The sequence below is a fragment of the Hipposideros armiger genome, unplaced genomic scaffold (assembly GCF_001890085.2).
Source record: "Hipposideros armiger isolate ML-2016 unplaced genomic scaffold, ASM189008v1 scaffold_1099, whole genome shotgun sequence".
Taxonomy (NCBI): domain Eukaryota; kingdom Metazoa; phylum Chordata; class Mammalia; order Chiroptera; family Hipposideridae; genus Hipposideros; species Hipposideros armiger.
In genome coordinates this window covers 401,222-420,567 of record NW_017732449.1, presented here as the reverse complement: position 1 = coordinate 420,567, position 19,346 = coordinate 401,222, and the positions used below count along the sequence as shown (strand labels likewise).

The 19,346-nt window shown below is 42.0% G+C and overlaps 1 protein-coding gene across 1 annotated transcript in view; it reads right to left on the bottom strand.

Moving 5' to 3' along the window:
• The window catches only part of SYT9 (synaptotagmin 9), a gene marked incomplete at its 3' end in the record, with an annotated part of 77,458 nt that overhangs the window by 3,476 nt on the left and 54,636 nt on the right, over positions 1 to 19,346 (bottom strand). Inside the window, exon 2 of the mRNA XM_019632226.1 lies at positions 5,226 to 5,577. Coding sequence (XP_019487771.1) covers positions 5,226 to 5,577 — 352 coding nt within the window. The remainder of the gene's footprint in view (positions 1 to 5,225; positions 5,578 to 19,346) is intronic.

Sequence of the window (19,346 nt, the reverse complement as noted above, 5' to 3'; positions counted from 1 at the left end):
GAGAATAGAACGTTGTGACTTGGCGTCCCATCACCCCAGATGAGGGGTTCTAAGATGGTCAGTGGAGGTGGTACTTGAGTGCAATAAACTAGCGCCCTTCCCACCCCCATTCCCCGCCCAGGGTCTCAAATTTTAATGCTGCTGAGTGACACTGAGTGTGTGTGATAAGGAGTGATCTGTGTCTGAAGCAGGCAGTCCTCTGAGTAGGTCTGGGGAGTCCTGTATCTTGGTGTTCTCAGGACTTAACGTGCACAACGAATGGAAAGAGAGGAGGTGGGCCCCAAGGACAGGGTGTGACAAGGAAAGCTGAGAGACTGTGTCCTCTGTAAATGAGTCATATTCTAACACTTTCTTAAAGAAGCTGGCCCCCAGGATAGATATATAGAGAAAAACAAAGCGGGTGTGTCTTTCAGTTCACATAACTCATAGTCTAGAAGGGGTATAGGTGATAAACGCACAAGCATTTAGTTAGGAATAGAGTTCAATTCTGTGAAGAAGTGAAAGCAAGGCTATGTGTGGGAGAAAGAAGAGTGGGAGGGAATGGGGGAAAGAATACACACTTCAGATAAGGTGGTCAGGGAGGCCGTTCTAAGGAGGTGACATTTTAGGTGGGTACGAAAGCTGCAAAGGAGCCGGGCATGGCAAAGAAAAGGAAAAGCATTCCAGGCTGAGGGAACAGCATGTGTGAAGGTCTCAAGGCAGACAAGGGCGGAGGATACTGAAGGAACTAAGAGAGAGGCTGGCGAGTGTAGATGGAATGTGATGAGCTTTTTCATGTCAAGCCTCCTACTGAACCCATGTTAACAGTGTCCTCTGGGGTTGTGCCCCATGGTGGCCCTGGCCAAGAGGTGAGGCTGACAGCTGATAGAAGCAGGCTGTGGCACTATCACACAGAGCCTGAACAGACCTGATAAGGAGTTTGTGGTGCAGTAATTGAAATTTTTACAAAACTCCAGTAAGTGGATTTAATACTAGGATTAAATGTTGTAATTACTCTTATGAGGAGCACAATTCTAAAAGCTAGACTTTTTTGTGTGCTGAGAGCATTGGCTAGATGTAAACATTTATTTTTTTTTAATTTATTATTATTATTTTTTTTAGCTGAGCCATCCTGCTACCTGTTGGCAGCTTAGCGGCTGCTCAGCTCGGGCTGGACTCAAACCGCTGTTGCTCAGAGCTCAAACTCTTGAGCGAGCTCTTAACCAACTGAGCCACTCGGCCGGCCCTTAGATGTAAACATTTAAAACATAAAAATTTTTAAAATTACTCTTTTAGTTACTTCTTCAGATTTTAATAAACTGACAGCTTCAAAATGCAAGGTGCCTAGATCTCTCTTAACTTCCACGAGCCCCTCAAACTAGATGTAAATGTGTACTTTCTCTACTGGGATTTAAACATCAGGAACTATTATGTCCATGACATTCATATACTTACTCTAGACACATGCATTATACATTGCATAGGAAATTTGAGAAGACTTGAAAAACAGATTGGACTTCTATCTTGAGACATAAAATGGATAATGGATTAGATGGACTTTCAAGGTTCCTTCCATTTTGAGGATCCAGGGATTTTCATATATTTGGAATAGAGGCCTTTAAAATGTTTTGGTATTTAAAAATTCTGGAAAAAAAGTCCCTACATTCCCAGGATATTAGGTCATTATGCAAAAGAGATTTCATCCCAATTACTGTAAAAAGAATTAACAATACAGTAATACCTTGGTTTGCGAGCATAATTCGTTCTGGAAACAAACTACTTGTATTATAAGACATCACTCATTTACCACGTTAAAATGTATTGGAGGGCTGGCCAAGTGACTCAGTTGGTTAAGGGCTGGCTTAAGAGCGCAAGCTCTGAGCAACAGGGCCACTGGTTTGATTCCCACATGGGCCAGTGAGCTGCGCCCGAGCTGAGCTGTCGCTGAGCTGCCAACAGGTGGCAGGATGGCTCAGCCGGGGTAACAACAAGATTGCTTGGTCGATGGTGGGCTATGCCCACCCGCAACTAAGACTGAACTCAGCACCTTGAGCTGAGCTGCCGCCCGGATGGCTCAGTAGATAGAGCGTGCGCTCTTAACAAGAAGGCTGCTGGTTTGACTTCCGCATGGGATGGTGGTTATGCCCACCCACAACTAAAATTGAACACAGCACCTTGAGCTTAGAGGCCACGAGCTGCAGAAGCGCAGCCAGATGGTGACTGGCGCCCTCCACAACTAAGATTGAAGAACAACAACTTGGCTGGTCCCCCTCCTCAATTCCCCAACAGTGTTCCCCTCCCCTAATTCCCCAATAAAATCTTTAAAAAATAAATAAATAAAATAAATAAATAAAATGTATTAGAAATGTTTGCTTGTCTTGTGGACCACTTGCAAAACAAGTTACTCGCAATCCAAGGTTTCACTGTAATTTTGGAGGGTTCTAATAATAACTGTGCTAACTAGAAACAGAATGCTAATGTGTTCGATCTTAGAAGAACAGAAAGTCATCTTGACCAGAAACACTCTTAGAAGATGAAACAAAGCTCATATTTAGGACATTCCAAAAATCACTGACGGGAGCCACACATGTCCAAGCTGAAGAAGCTGGAAGAGGCGGGACATCTGACGTAAATGCCGTGACAGAAGCTATGCCCGCTGCAATGACAGTGAGGACGCCCTTCCCGGGCTGTCTAAGCCTTACGTGCTCTGGGCTGAGGAGGTGTTCTGAGAATTTGGGGATAAGTGATAACATCCACAGGAGAAGAAGCAGTAAGAAAGAAAGTGACAGCACTGAGAAAGAACATAATGAGAAAGATGGGAGAAGAAATAATAACTAGCAGAGCAGACTGCTTAGAGCCATCTCAGCGAAAATTACCTCCACCCTCTCCAAATACGGTGTCAAAAATGTTACTTAAAAAAGAATATTAGAAGGACTGGCCGAGTGGCTCAGTTGGTTAAGAGCTCGCTCAAGAGTTTGAGCTCTGAGGAACAGCGGTTCGAGTCCCGGCCTGAGCTGAGCAGCCGCTGAGCTGCCAACAGGTGGCAGGATGGCTCAGCTAAAAATATATATATATATTAGAAATGTTTTGGAAAATGAAGGAAATTTCACTCGTTTTCTCATTTTTCAGTAAAAAGGGTGTGTGTGTGTGTGTGTGTGTGTGTTTGTGTGTGTGTGTGTTTATAATATAACATAATCCCTAAAGAATTAGAAGACCATACACCATTCTTATTATAGAAAGATCATAAGTCAAAGATATGTATTTCCAGACATAACCCATAAATCTAGGTCAGTAATTTAGATAAGAATGTTTTAAATGAATGACGATGCAAATTATCAGTATTAGGTCAAATGCAGATGGAAAGAGTTAAGTTTTCTTATAGTAGTTCAGATGGTACCAAACTTGTTTTGGCCATCAGAAAAGAATTTAATTGCATTACTCCTAAAATAAATCTTAATGTAAAATACATTTTATGGGGATAATTCCTTCCCTCTTCTCTTTTAATTTTTTTCTTTCCACTTAATTTCCATAAATCAGTGGTGAAGATATCTATAGTTTTCATTTTTAAATAAAACATATTTCTTGATACGCAGAGTACTTACACATTTTTCTAGAATAAATATTGTGATAATTATGATATGATTGCTATCACTCATTAGACTTATGGCAGAGTCCTCAGATCTATAATCTAATAAAAACACAGTACTATCACCCTGTATTGATGGAACCCAATTCAGAAAAATGAATATGCAAAATAAAACCGAATAGGAGACAATTTCAAGGGAGACTCCATCTGAAAGGCTCCAATTATTGAAGTACTGAGAGCGTCAAAGACAGCTCCAGTAATATTTAAGTGTTAAATCTGAAGAGAAATCCTGGTGATAAAATCTGAGAATATCTTCTAAATCAAATGGCAAACAACCATCCATTTCCTCACAGAGGAATATTTTAGGTTTAGCACTTTGATTCAGAATTGGAAATGATGCTAAAATAGGTTTCTGAAAAAATTAAATTATAAACTGTCATATTCCATCCCACTTAATGTGAATGAGCAGAGCCTCTAGGATAAACTCGATTAACATAAAAAAGGGTAAAATCTTATTTCTGTTTCTAGAGAACAAATAAAAAAGATTTAAAAAAAAATATGCCCGAACTGTGCTCATACTTTCCAAATAACAGCACAAGCTATTCCTCTGGCTATCGCTCAAGCAAATATTTTCATTTTAAAGAAAGCTGCTTTCTGAGCCTCTTTTCCTAAAATCTCCCATTGAAAGTGAATTTTTATATCCAGTGATTCAGAATTGGCTGTTTAACTTCAAAGCCACCTTTATGCAACATCTGAGTCTTGGGAAAGGCCAGTCTCAATGATAATCATGCTGATAATAGAAACACTGAAAGCAAAAAGGCAGCTCACATTTTGGAGTACTTACTAAGTGCAGGCCTGCGCAAAGCACATGATGCCCATGTCATCATTTCATTCTCAGAACCACCTATATGTCAGTGCTATCACTATTTCTTCTACAGGAGAGAAAATGGAAACATACGGAAGTTGAGTAATGTGTCCAATATCATGTATATAGGTAAAGCCAGTTCACTGGACCCCAGAGCCCTTGCTTTTATCACTACATTATTTCTCCACTGCTTAAGAGCACAAAGCATCCAGCCACAGAAAGAGAGTGACCTTAGGCCTGGGCACTCTGTAGGTCTTGCCAAGGCTGGAGATGAACAAAGGCCTCCAGCCACTCTGTAGAGTATGAAGAAAGCCCATGTGTGACAGCTAGGGCTAGGTCAGAGGCACAAAGGATACACTCTACAGCACCAGGAGTGGTTAAACACTCAGGCTCTCGCGTTGACTAAACCAGGGTTCAAACCCTGATCTGGGTGCTTAACAATATATGACTTTGTTACTTAATCTCCTTAAGTTTCTTCTCTCAAATGAAAAAGATAATAGGATCCGTCTCTCACGAAGCTGTGAGCTATAATAAAATAACGTAGATAACGTTCTTAGACACCGTAAGTCTTAGCAATGGTAACTATTATTATGATGGACTAAGCAGAGATTAAGCAGAGCTCAGGAACCTCACTGGAATACAGGACGCACCGAGTTTTCCCATAATCATACCTCTGGTACCAAATGGACATGTGAAAGGTCACAGGCTCCTTGGCTACTCAATGCCATTGCTGCCAAGAGTGGGGGGTGGGGTGGTCCTTGCCTTGCATTCGGAAAGCAAGGAAGCATTACTGACCGAGTCGACGAGGTTGGCTCTGTGACTTGGCGCTGCATGCGGACACCATGGGCACAGTTCTCCTGGCCCTCCGCCTGGTTGGAGAGGGGGATGTCAGGGGAGGTGTGGCTGATCTTCATGGAGGAGTCCGGGCAGGGGCTGGGAGGGTCTAGGAAGCCCTCACTGTTCTCTTGCTCATTGGTCTCTGTGTCCGTGTAGTTAAGAGGCTCCTGGTTGTTGTCTTTGCTACCAGAGAACAGGCCTCTTTCTCGCCACGGAACCCAGCAGAGTTTCCAAGACACAAAGAGAGACACACCAAAGAGAGCGAGGCCACAGGCAGTGACTACAAGGGTCAGCAGGCTCACCGAGATATCTGCAAAGAAGCAAAGATCGAAGGTCAGTAGGAATGCTGTCCCCACCCTGGTGCCCACCCATTGCACAGCACAGACAGAATGACCCTCGCATCCATTCATCCCTCAGGAGCTGGCTGCGGAAGGCCAAGCTGGGATGCTGCTGGGTCACCTGCTTCTGAGGCACCAACAATGAGGACTTGGATGCAAGCACAGAGGAGGTAACATGCAGGCTGTGTTCAGAAACAATAAACAGCCTGCTATATGCTATAGCAAGAGGCAGGGTATACTCAGGAGACTGGGAAGGCCCTGCAAGTCAACAGAGACCCTATCCCACAGCACAAATCACTGATATTGCCTGAACCAACTGAAACCAGGGTAGTTTCAACTGCCCTTAAAAATACCTCGGTCATCTTGGAGAGCTGCACAATACAATTTGGGAATTGTTTAAGTAATGACATTTTAAAGCAAGAGAAATTAGAGTGCTTTTTTTCTATTTTTGATATTAACTTTTAAGGGTCTAAGCAAAGTAAAGCTCAAATCCTCTGAAGTCCTAGGAATATCCATGTTCCAGTGGTCAGGGTCCCCTGGACCCAGGAACGGCTGTCCTAGCTTGGGTCTCCCCAGTAACAGACCTGAGACAAGTTTGGTTTACTGAGAAGGTGAAGAAAACACAGGTAGGGGAGTAGGGAAGTGGTCCAGGGAGGGAAGCCAGTAAAGGGGGATTTAGCAAGCCAGTTACCACAGTGGAGGACTGAAGGTTAAGCCTGCGGGGGGGGGGGGCTCCACACACCTAGAGTCTCCCCACCCCAGGAGCCAGGGACATGGGCTATTTATAACATCAACTCCTTTCAGTCACTGATTTGAGGGCAGCTCTCAAGGGACATTTCCAACTTGCAGCATGAGTGGCAAAATAGGTTTCAGTGGCCAGAAGAATTGCACATTCAAATAAATGAAAGGGCTGGCCCTGGAGGCCAGCAAGCATGCGCTCAAGTGGTCAGGGTGAGGGGCTGTGTCTGGGCAACAACAGCATCTGATGCCTGGACAGCAGCCCCATGGCCTCGGCTAGCGTCCAGCGGCTGTGCTCTTAACTCTCAGAACGAAGCCCTCCACGCTTCCATCTCACCCCATAGTAGAGCCAGAGAGGCTGAGTTATCAACCCACACTCATTCCTGACGCCGTGGTAGCTGTAAACCCCTTACTTTAAAGAGTACCCGACCTGCTCTTACTGTGCTCCACCACATTCAGGGGCTCCAAGGACTCTCCCCAGGTTACTCCTTTACTGCCCATCATTAATATTTGCATTGCTTCAGCAAAAGTTTTCTGAATATCCATTCATGCCAGGTATTGTGCTAGGCTTTGGAGATACAATGGAGAACATGACAGATGCATTCCATACCTTCATAGAATTATATTCTAGTGAAGGAAAAAATTATTAGAAATTAGCTATTTAACAGCCACAATTTCAACTATCTACAGCACTCCACAATCCATGATATGTGAAAATTTGTATTTCTGCTGAGGCATGCATGTGAACCCTTCCTGCAAATCAGTTATCTACTGAGTCAAGCTGACCACCTATCATCCCTGTGCTTTTCAATATGACTCTGCGGATACTTGATCATTCTTAAGAAGTGATAAAATAGTTTCTTTGTGAAAAATTGCTCTTGACAGAAAGCCAGCTGCCAGGGCTGGTGAGGGATCTAATGTATATCTTCTATGACTCCCAATCAATCTTTGCTCTTATGGCAAAACAATATTACATCTCTGTTTGAAAACACTGGAGTTCCACATGGATAGCTGAGCCCAAATCTTTGCCACTTTCCTCTCCTCATGTCCCGCTGAAATGGGATAAGCAAACTATATAACAATGGAAAACAAGGATGGGTGCCATCAATCCATCAGTGAACCAGTAACGTGGAGGAATTGCTGGAACTGTTTTAAAGGAAAAGCCAATCAGTGCTGGACACTTAACCCAGGCAAATGAAGGGACACCAAGGGAAAAATAAAAATTAAAAAAAAACAAAAATAAAAAACCCCAGTTATGCAACAAGGGCAGGGATGGAGAATGAAGATTAGTCAGTGGGGGTAAAGTAACGGGCACTAAAATCACCCTTCGTAGAGCCCCAACACAAGGTAGTGGGGAGCGTGGTTTGGTCACTGGCTCCACCTGATGCTGTCAACTCACACAATAGAGTGGAAACTTTGTTAGTGCAACTTCTGTGATAGGTGGCGATGCTGGAAGCCCAGGGAAGGGGACCCTGTCCTTGTTAATCAGGCTGCCACAGAAAACATCAACCTCCACTCCCTCCAATGAAATCTAGAAACCAAACAGGCTCCACACCACAGTGAAATCCCTTAATACATCCTGTAATTTAAATGGAAGCAAAACTCCTTCCTTACGTCCTGTTAATCACTCCAGCACTGTCCTGACACACACATAGGAGAGCACCAGCAATGCCTAGAGGAAGGGTACACTGGAAGGCAGTAGGGTTTAGAAGTGCGATGTGATAACTGTATTATTTATCCAATGTTCACTCTCCCCCACCACAGCGCCCCTTGAGGGAGGAGAATATCTCCCGATGTTGGCCTTGGCCCTGTGACTTGCTCTAGTGAATGTAATATAAGTAGATACGGCCCATGCCACCTCAAACCACAGGACTCTTGGGCTCCCACCTTCTGCCATGAGAAGAAGAGGTCTCATATAAGGGCTGATCTTCCAGCTTGGGTGCCATCATGGGATGACTGTGGCACAAAGTCCAGAATGAGCAGCAAACTTGAACCTGACCCACAGACTGGGCAGAGCTGCAGCTGATCTCCAGATCCATGAGCAAAACCTAGATAGTTACTCTTTCAAGTCACTAAGATTTTGAAGGTGTTGGCTCCCATGGCAAAAAGTTGACCAATATATGTGACCCTATAATTTATTGTCCAAGGCTAAGAGGGAAAAGAGGTGATATTAATAACCAGATGAGACAAGAGATTTCATCCAGGATTATCTAGGGTAAACCAGGAAATATGGTCACCCTGTACTTAAGTACCCCACCTGAGCTCTGAACTCATCAGCTTGGTACAGCATAGCCTCTCAGGGTGTACCTGGCATAGACAACATGCTAAATAAATTTAAGCCTGACCCACTTTGTTAGAAACCACAGGGCCCTGCCCCAGCTTAAGGACAATTCCAGCTTGTCAGCTGACTCCCAGCTCATGTACCCAAAAAACAGATTGCTCCTAAGCCTAGCCATGGTGCATCCATGAGAGCAGGGATCTTGTCTAGCTCAGCATTGAATCCCAAGCATCGAGGAGAGTGCCTGGCACACAGAAGGCTTTCAGTAAATGTTTGATAAAGCCCACCTGAGGAGCTCTGTGTTTACCATGAATTGTAGTGCGGCCTGTAAACTCCAGGAGGTGCTAGCCACACGCATAGTCATTATAGATTTTTGTGCATAGAGCTATTACAGAAAATTTCTGGCAAATGGCAAGAGTGGCTTTTTCTTATTCACACAAAGGTGCCATGTGGGTTAGCAGTGGGCCAGGGAACACCTGCCAAGAGAAACCAATGGTGACCTGCACAGCCACACCAACCACTAAGCGTAATCATCTAGACTTCCGTTTGCAAACAACTCAGGGTGCCCTGTATACACTATGTTTGTATTTTTTCCTCATTTTTCAGAAAGAAGTGCTGAGAAAACTGCTGTGGAGTTACTAAAGCCATACACAATACCTACCTCAAACCCACGACCTCAGGAAAGGGAGAGGGAGAATCCACTTAGAATCACAAAATAGCCTTATTTAGAAGAACAGAAGTCATTTCTTCAGTTAGGTGGGAGGTACATGGCCATTTGTTTTATTATTGATCTTTACATGTATTCACTATGTATACTTTTTGGCCTTCATGGTCTATTTCAAAATAAAAACTGAAAAAAAAACAGTGACATTAAAAAGTTATTATTCTAAAGATAATTTTTCCAAGAAATAGGAAAATGTAATTGGTCCTTTTTGTCCAAGGCTCAAGAGAATAACCAGATTGAGATTCAGGGATAAAGTGAAACAAATAGTCACCCAGGTCTGATCCAGGTCGGGGAGATGTTGCTACTTGGGAGTGACTGTGCATGGAAAATTGTACCGAGCTGCCATGGAGTGCATCCTCTCAGGGAAGAAATGGAATGGAATGCCCTGTAGCAGCCTGATCGTCCAAACCCTCTTCTGCCAGCTATTAGCCCTAGCCATAGGATATGATGTATTGTAACAACATCTGGGGACACCAAATACAACACACAATGATACCTCTAGATCCAGCAGACATCCCAGCTGGACACCTATAATTCTAAGAGATTCCTGAAAGCCTAAAGACTTATTTTGGAATGGCAAATATTATTGTCCAATGAGTGAAAAGCTTAAGCACCCATATACTGCATATGGACAAGGGAACAGTAGTTGTCCCGCTAAATTGAGAAGGGCCAGAGAGAACACAAACTGACAACCAAGGAAAAGTCAGGGGACAAATCAGCAACTTAAAAGAGGCTAACCAAACTGAGCCATCAGGATAAATGGCTCTTGACATAAAACAAATTAACACAAGAGGCTAACTAATTCATATGCTGAGATGTTTAAAATAGTGGCTAACAGTGAAATAAGGCTATAGCAGAAACCACAAGCAGAGACCCTTGAGATCCCACCTGGTCCAAGGAAAGGAGAGTATAGCCCTAGAAGTCTACAGCCAGCCACATCATCACAAGGGGAAAGACAAGGCATTTTCAGCAGTCAGCAACTCAGAAAATATGCTGTTTATGTACTCTCTCCTGAATAAAACCTAAAGAAATTCTCCAAACAAATAAAAATTTATGTCAGAATAGAGAACCCAAGAAGGGAATAGCATACTACACAAGATGTATACTTACATACTATGTATCACAAGAATCAGTGGTAAGCAAAGACAAGAGTAAAAAAGTGTATTAAATCTAAATAATTGCTGGTTATGAGATTATGAAGTTTGATGTAACTGTTAAGGAAAAAACACTTTAAAAGAGCAAAGGAATGATGACTATACACACACTTAAATTCCAACAATATCAATAAAACAAGGGAGACCAAAGAAGGAAGTAACAAATTAAATGTCTTATTTTGTTAGCAGGAGGAGAATACAGATCCTTCAACTTGATGTTAATGAGGGAATACAGTTGCAAATATGAATATCAAATATTTAAGGAAAAATGTGATTCATAACAGTACATCTGCATATATATTTATATCCTCTCCTTCCTGAGACCCCCACCCCCCAATCAAGTGATACGAAATAAATAAAAAGTATAAGCCCATAATCACAAAGAGAACAGCATGGGATGATCAGCAAATAGGATTTTAATTTTTTTTTTCTGGAAGACAGTATGTGGATGGAGGAGGCATGGTAGAGGATGCCACAGTAACACCCTCCCCCCCCCACTCCTGCAAAACAAGAAAATGTAGATGAAGATACATTTGAGGGGCAGGCAACCTGACCTACTGAACTCAGACAGGCTCGCGACACAGTCATTTCCAGCATGGTAGTGGCTAAGACTGAGATGTCAGGCTGAAAACATGGGCATGGACTGAAAATCACCAAAATATTGTCCAATCTCTCTAGGCAGAAACTAAGGCAACTAGCGTGAGAATTAGTGCCTAAGAGCAGAATTCTCTATATTGCAAAAAATGGAACCCTTTTTCAATCCCCTTGAAGTGAATCTTGTGTGTTACAATCTCACTCACAGATACATAGCCTCATAGTCAGCTTTTCTATTGCTTGATTATTGAATATGGCTAAGCTACAAAGAATCACCAGTCATGTAAGGAAATCTTACAGCAACCAAGATCACTGCATAGGAGCAAAATAAGATGTTCCCAGAGAAAACAGGATAAATCAAGAGAGTAAAAGAGTAAAAACTTCAAAAACATTTTATTCACAGGAAGATTCCAGAAGGTACTCCATGCATAAAACATGAGTAGACAACTAACAAATGGAATGGAGAATAAGACAATGTTCTTAGAAGTAGTAAAATAACGTGATTGCTAAAGCAAATAAAACATTCAATGAAGTCAAGCAACATTTACCCGAATGTGGACCGAATGTGAATTGAGAGAATTTAAGCAAAAGATATGAGATCTAGAGTATGCATCCAGGAGGTCTAATTAAGTTTTCCAAAAGGTTAGGATAGAGAAAATGAAGGTAAAAATCATCAAAGAAAAATAAATTTTTTAATTCTCTAAAATTGAAGGACAAGCTGATAGGGTTCCATTGAGCACCTATAATAAAATAACCCTATTAGACACATTATTGTGAAATTCCAAAGCATAAAAATTAGAGAAAATCACAAAAGCTTAAGGGACAAAAATAATACGAATGCAAAGAAATGAGAACCATACTGGTACTGGAGTACTCATAAAAACACTAAGTAATGGAACAGTACCTGCAAACTCCTAAGGAAAAATTGTGCTTGCCTTAAAATTGTATACTCAAACATACTATCAATGAAATGGGAGGGATGAAAAAATACCATTTTCAGACTTGTAAGAAGTCAGAAAGATTACTTTCCATCCACCTACCATAGGAAGTAACTTTATGAGATTAAAACAAGACAGGTGAAAACATAGGGCACAGCAAGCATCGCACTCCATTCAGAAGCCCAGTGAAGTCCCAGTGTGAGACCTGAGCAGCAGGCCTAGAGAGGGGCCATTGTGGCCTGGAGCAGGAAGTATGGGCTCTAGGAAGAAGTTCTCCACAGATAAAGGATTTGAAAAAAAAAATAAATGACATGATGGAGAGTTTAGTTTTTAATGACATCATTAATTATCAATAGCAATTAAAAACAAGAGGGAAAGAGAAAATAAGAAATCCAGAAGGAAAATTTTTTAAGGGAAAATAATCATTGCTTACCTCTTGGTTCTGTATTAAATAAAATTTTAAATTCATTATCACATCAACACAATTATTGATTCTCAACTTTTAGAATCAAGAACTAGACAAAGGATGGGAGACTTAAGTACGGTTGTAAAACAGAATATAAATGTTTTCAACTTTGACAATTTTAAATTAATAGAAAAGATGTCAGAAATTAAGAGGTAGAAAGAGAAAATATATTTAGAAGCTGCAGACTGACTTCCAAAATGAGGGAACAAGAGATATCGTCTATTGTTGATAGATAAAATACATATATGTTGATGTTTTCATGCAAAAAGTATTTATTTTTACATTGAAAACCATGCAGAGATAGAACAAGTCATTTCTGTTGCGGTGAAATCAGAAGGCACTTTCACTTCTACCTTAAGTTTTTATAAAGAGCAAGTATTATTGAGAAAAAAGGGAAAAACATTTCTTAAGCTACTGTAGTACGTGAAGTATATATGGTTTACTACATTCTGGTGAACTTGGGTACATAACCCCAAAACATTTCCGAAAACAGTCCTTATTTAATCCTACTCCTTGGTTTATATGGAACAAATGAATGGCAGTCGCGATAACCTCAGTCTCCCAGCAATTTTCCTTCCAAGGCAAACCCATAAAAGACATCCATCCTTGTCCATCCATCTTGTTTGACTTTTAGATTCATGAATAAAATATCAGGAGACTGACACAGGCTATCAACTTTTTACTTTGTAAATACCGATGTTAAAACATACAACTCATGTACTATCACATTCATTGCATACAAGGAAGGATGTTTTAACACCAAAAACAAATAGCATTCCCTTAAAAAAACATATGGAGCTTTATGAATAAAACCATTACACTGTCTGTTTTGTCAATTTGCTTCAGACTTGTAAAAACCTTCTAATGACTAAACAAGGCACCAGAGTTTGGGAGTCACTGTCCTAGTCCCTCCCATGTCAGTCCTGTCCCATCTCTACTTCTTACAGCAACAAATACAGCTCAGAGGAAAGCAGGAAAATGGATGACATTGTTGATACCCACCCCCAGCCCTCTTATCCTGAGTCTCCTCTTTCACATGCCCTCCCAATCTCTTACTGTCTCAGAGAACTGGAAGTTCTCAAGGAATTATGTTAGAACCTAAAGATTTTGTGTCCATGTCTTGTCCTCTTCTGGCCACAAACTGATGGTGAGGACCCAGAGGAGTCAGTGAGGATGCGCAGGATGAATGAAATCTGGTGTTTCCAGGGCCGGGCAGGCAAAGGAAACTTGGAATCACAATTAAGGGGGGAAAGCAAAACAGATCAGAATTGGAAAAGTGCTGAGCATTAAGGCTGAGGAGGAGTAGGACATAAAAAAGAGGAAACTCATGGTCAGAAGCTGAGATGACAGGAAGTTGGTTTAAAAGATAGGTGAAAAATGAAGTAAAGCAAGTGGCTTGAGTTCACTGACATGCTCATTTACATACAACTTACCCTTTTGCAGAAGGATTTGAAGGAGCTTTAACAATGTATACAGCACAGTAGGATAAAATAAACTTTGTGAGGAAATCAGGACTAAAGAAAAATAAAAGTAAAATGAAGATGAAGTCAGGGGTAAGGTAAATAGCCAAAATGCATGCATGAGGTTTGGTAAAATTGTCAGTGGTGGTGACAGGATTGGCTCCCAACATTCTATAGAAAAGAAACATGACCAATTACCTGATTCAGTATCTAAAAAACTACACAATTAAGAAACATTTATCAGACAAGGAAAATCTGACCTAGAAATGTGATGATATTAGAGATTATTATTAATGACTTTTTTTTTTTAACTGAGCCATTCTTCCACCTGTTGGCAGCTCAGCGGCAGCTCAGCTTGGGCTGGGAATCGAACCAGTGACCCTGTTGCTCGGAGCTTGCACTCTTGAGCGAGCTCTTAACCAACTGAGCCACTCAGTCAGCCCTATTAATGACTTTTAGATATGTTTATTGTGTGGTGGTTATGTTACATAGATACATATGAAAACATTCAAATGATATGTCTAGAATTTGCTTCAAATTATAGATGAAACAAGGTTGACTATCGATTAATAATTGTTGAAACTAAGTAATGACTATGTGGAGTTTATTATATTATTTTCTCTACATTTGACTATTTTGACAATTTCCTAATAAAAATATAAAAAACAAAGTATGTTTTGGTCAGCGAAAAATGTTGATCCCTGACTTCCATCTTGGACAGTTTATAGGTCTTGGGTGAGGGCCCTTAATCTCCATTTTTAACAGGCATCTCAGATCTCAAATTAATCTGCTACAGATGGTCTGTAAACACTGAGTAAAACTGATCAAGTAAATATATTTATATCATGGTTCAGAACACAAGATGCTTTCTTAATCCCAAAACAATTGTGTCTTGGGGGCCTAATAAAGACAACACCTGGAATTTAGTTAAAACCATCAGGCCGTGGAGAACTTGAGGATATCACATGGTGCCTTGTAGGGAAAGTAGTAATGTAATTAGAGGAAACAGGCAAGACAAGACAGCTCTGATGATGAGATGTTAGGTGTTTCAGGGAACTGAACCAATGTGGACACGCTGAATTAGAAGAAACCTTAGGGGTCATCCAGAACAGTCCATGTCAGAGCTCTCGTCAATATCCCTTCCATGTGACCATGAGGACTTCACCTGAATACTTTATTTTCCATATTTTTTAAACTTAATACAATGAACATGTATTACATTTCAATTTAAAAAGATAATAATAAAATTGTTGCATTAAAAAAATCACACAGCATTCTGGAGTTATCCAATGAGGGGAACTTAGCTCCACACACACCTCAATAGCCCAGAGGGCATCTTCTGAATGGTGACGCTGAGGTATCTTGGATAAGAAGCATGTAATAGATTTTAGGCTAAAATTAGATGCTTTGGTGTTTAAAAGACTGAACTTAAATTGTCTGGGAAATGCAATCTTGCAGAGACCTGGCTTTTTAATTACACTGTAGGCACCATAGCCCAGCAGTTAGGACTACGGGTTCCAGAGTTACAGTCAAGGTCTGCAGCCCGACGTCGGCTGTGCAACCGAAGACAAATATCTCTGTATTTGGTTTTCTCATAGTAACAGTGGGATAATAATAGCATTTACCTCTTGGAGTTGTAGCAAGTGCTTAGAAAGGTACTGGTGCTCAATAAATACAAATTCTTGGTTTTTATTTTTTCATGAGTTGTCTCAGGATTCAGCCACTCCATACCCAGACTTATTTTTACTGCCACAAAGTGGTCCCCTTGGTTAATAAATAGTGAGGCCTCCTGAAGCCTTATGAAGTAGGCTGGCAAAGAGCAAACATCAGGTGCCTAATAGGTGCTTGTTGAGCTGAATTACTAAGGACAAGAGAAGCAGCTCCTATTGAGCACCTGACATTTGCTAAGGACTAAACCAGGGGGACAAAATAAATAAAACTAGACCTTGCCCTCAAAGAGCCACTAGTCAACAGCATTTCAGTAACGCTATTCACAATTCAGAGTGCTCCTGGAGCTCAGAAGTGGGGGATGCATAATCTGGGGTTCGGGGAAGCCTTCCCATAAAAGAGTGAGCCAAGTCCTACTTATAACGACTTCTCTTACACAAAGACCAAACCCAGGTCATTTGGCCACATGGTCAGAAGACTTCACCAGAAGAAAGAAAGGTCAGGGCATACGGCATAACTTGCTCAGCTATACATGGAGGCCCCAGGAAAGAGCTCACATGTTTGCAGGGCCCTGGGACCAGCTTTGACACCACTCATGTTTCGTGACCTTGGTGGTCTTCCTTATTTGTCATAAGGGCCTGGACACGGCTCTCACATTCTGTGGTTCTTGTGAAACTGCCAAATGACCTTGAGTTCACAGCAATGTCTGTATCTAGGACTAAAGCCATTATAATAATTCCTGTCAATAACCACAAGTCAATGGGCTCTTTCCAACTGAAGGCTACGTTTTAGAACCACTCCTGCTTTTCATTCTTGTAGCAGACAGGAGGCTCTCTTAGCACTGGCTCTGGCAAACTGTATGAATTAAGGAACATTAACTTGGGCCTGCAGGGGCCATACCATCATTAAGGCGTTGAGCCAGGTAAACAGAACATTCTACTGCCTTAACTCTAAGAAGCCCGCAGACTGGTAAAATGAATTAGAACACAGAAATTGGAAAATGGTATCAATTGCATTTTCCTATGACTGACGTAAAGGGAGGGGCATATTTAATAGGACTGTGTCTCAGCCCTCAGATCCTTTGCTCAGAGCCTGCCCAGATGATTCTGCCCGTGTGAGCTAAGCAGCTGGCCTGAATTAGCCATGGGGGAACACTTTCTGTGGTGTTTCTTATTTGCAAAGTGCAGCCTCATCAGTGTGACCAGCTCTTCACACTGGAGTCACCCCCTCTGCCTTGACCAGATGGGGCAGAGGCTGCTGAGGCTACACACAGTGGCGGAAACTACAACCACTAAGGGCTGGGTTTTAGCTCTTGTGTCCACAATCCCTGATTTTCCAATCCTGATGCACCTGAGCTCCTGCTGTCTGCATAACAGGAAGGCTCAGGATTTATCAGGTTTGCTGTTGGGTTTCCACTCTCTTTGTTCTCCATCTCTACAGAAATTATTTAATTGGAAAAAAATGCACTTAAAAAATACTTTATCACCCACTGTAGCTTCCCTGGAAGTGCTTGTGAAATCTACAATGGTTTCTCTATCACAGGATTCTGGCCTGTACAAAGTAAAGGGAAACGTTCAGATGTGCTGGGATGCTTGCAAAAGAACAGAAAATCTGAAGTGCAGGGTTATAGACACTGGGGACTGCCTACCTGAAAAGAACACCATGAAACAAAACTCAAGAACACGTAGGGGCTGGACACGGGCCAAAGAGGACAGCAATGCTCCTTGGTGCGTCTGTGAGGAATGGGGCCCTGGCCCACCCAGCATGGCTGTGAGACGCTGGGGGTGTGTGTGTGGGGGGGAGTTGGCAACCGGAGACCTGGTGTCCAGCTCTATTACCTCCAAGGAGACTCTGTGCTGCCCACAACCTCTCTTGGGCCACTTCTCACCTCTAAAATGGGGGGAGAAATTCCTCCTTGCCTGGCTCTTTTGAAAATTAGTTGTACTTGCATATGTATAACAGCCTGCCACAGTGCTTTCATTGCGTTGCTTGAAATTCTTTTGAAGCCAGGCAGTGCGGCATTGGCCCAATAATTCACACCTCCCACAGGACCCCTTTCCAAACTTTGTCAGTCCTAGTCATTTCCTGGTCCAGATCTGGTCTTGCTTTGATCCCATTAGTGTTTAAACCTCTCATCTACTCTATGGAACAAGATCAAAAGATTGCTGACAAACACCCTTTGTGAACTAGTACGGAAAAAAAACCTCATGAAATAATGTATAATGTTAGGGTGGAATGCATTTTTCCATTCCTGGCTCCCATAAGGAGTGACTTTTCCCTAAGTGCTTGTGGTCGCTTTTCCTACCTCTTCTCCCTTCAGAGGGGAAGTGGGGTGCTTGATTAGAAAGCTCAGGGCAGTCCTACCTCTCCCTTCTACTTGACATCTGTCCACCTGCATGGGGCATGTGCCATATTGGGAAATCTATTATTGCTCTGGACCCCAGGAGTACGCAGACTTTCTCTCTTGGTTCTTCCTCAGACATAGCTGGACACCTGCAGGCAGGGCCTTGACCCTTAAACATATGGCCTGGCTGAGAGCAGTCCTGTGCATGTGACTTCAGCTAGCTGTGCCTATTTAGGTATGGGCAGAGGACTCCCAGGCTGATAATAGCACAAAGGGAGTTACATGGAGGGAGGTTTTTTCAGAGCACATTAGTTGAGTGAGAGACAGGAAATATGAGGAAATGACCCAGAATGTCTAGGTACAGGCTTGTTTTTAAACACATGTAAGACACTCTTTAACGTCTCTCAATAATTCTGGGAAGAACCCGAGATCCTGGTGAGACCTAGTGAGCTGTTGGGGGAAATGAGCCAATGAATTTTATGTATCTTCAGGACATTGAGGTTCTAGGTACTTCAGTTGTTAGAATTCTATGATTCTGAAACAATATTTTCTCAAAAATGTAAAATTCCATACTCAAATAACTCACCAATTGTGTGTGACACCCTTTATAAAAGTCAAAGACCTTCGAACATCTGCTTAACCTTGAAACTATGTCCTAACATTTGGATACCGGATGCATACTAAGTCTTCTATTAGAGAACGAGGTGTTGTGCCCCTTCCACTCAACACTACAAATCTACTCTCCTTCCCTCTCTACCCTGTTTTGAGCCTTGACTGCTGACCTGCATGGACTGTATCAAGGGGCTCCCTTGTCTTCGGCTTCTGTTGAGTTCAGCCAATAGGAGGCCTTAGTGGGATATTACGGGGTGAGAGAAGAATGAAGTTACAGTATTTAGTCCCCCAGCTTTCTTCCTGTTAGGTTGCCATGTTGCATGTGCCCCTCTACCGAAAACCATAGCTCCTCCTCCGGGTTCTTTCAGGCCTATGGGTGGCAGCTGCTCCCTACTGTTACTAGCCCTGGAGTGCTGTACTGTCCTTTGCTGGGTTCCCTGAATCCTGACCATTCCTTTGTAAAACATCCCTGTATTAAGCTCTCCTCAAATTACCTAGTTTAATCACGTTTTCTGTTTGCCCCGGGATCCAGATGGATTTGCTGTAGAATGAGTTGTTTTCTATTCTGAGCCCTACCTCTTGTTACCTGCATAATCTCAGGGAAACAGAAACTCATATCTGGGCCTGAGTTTCCTAATATATAAAAAGAAATGGGATGACATAGAAGGGCCCTTCCAGATTGCATTTTCTTGAATTGAGAGTCATTTTATATCTAAAATATCTTCTACAACTTAACATGATGTCTGGTACACAGGAGGCACTCAG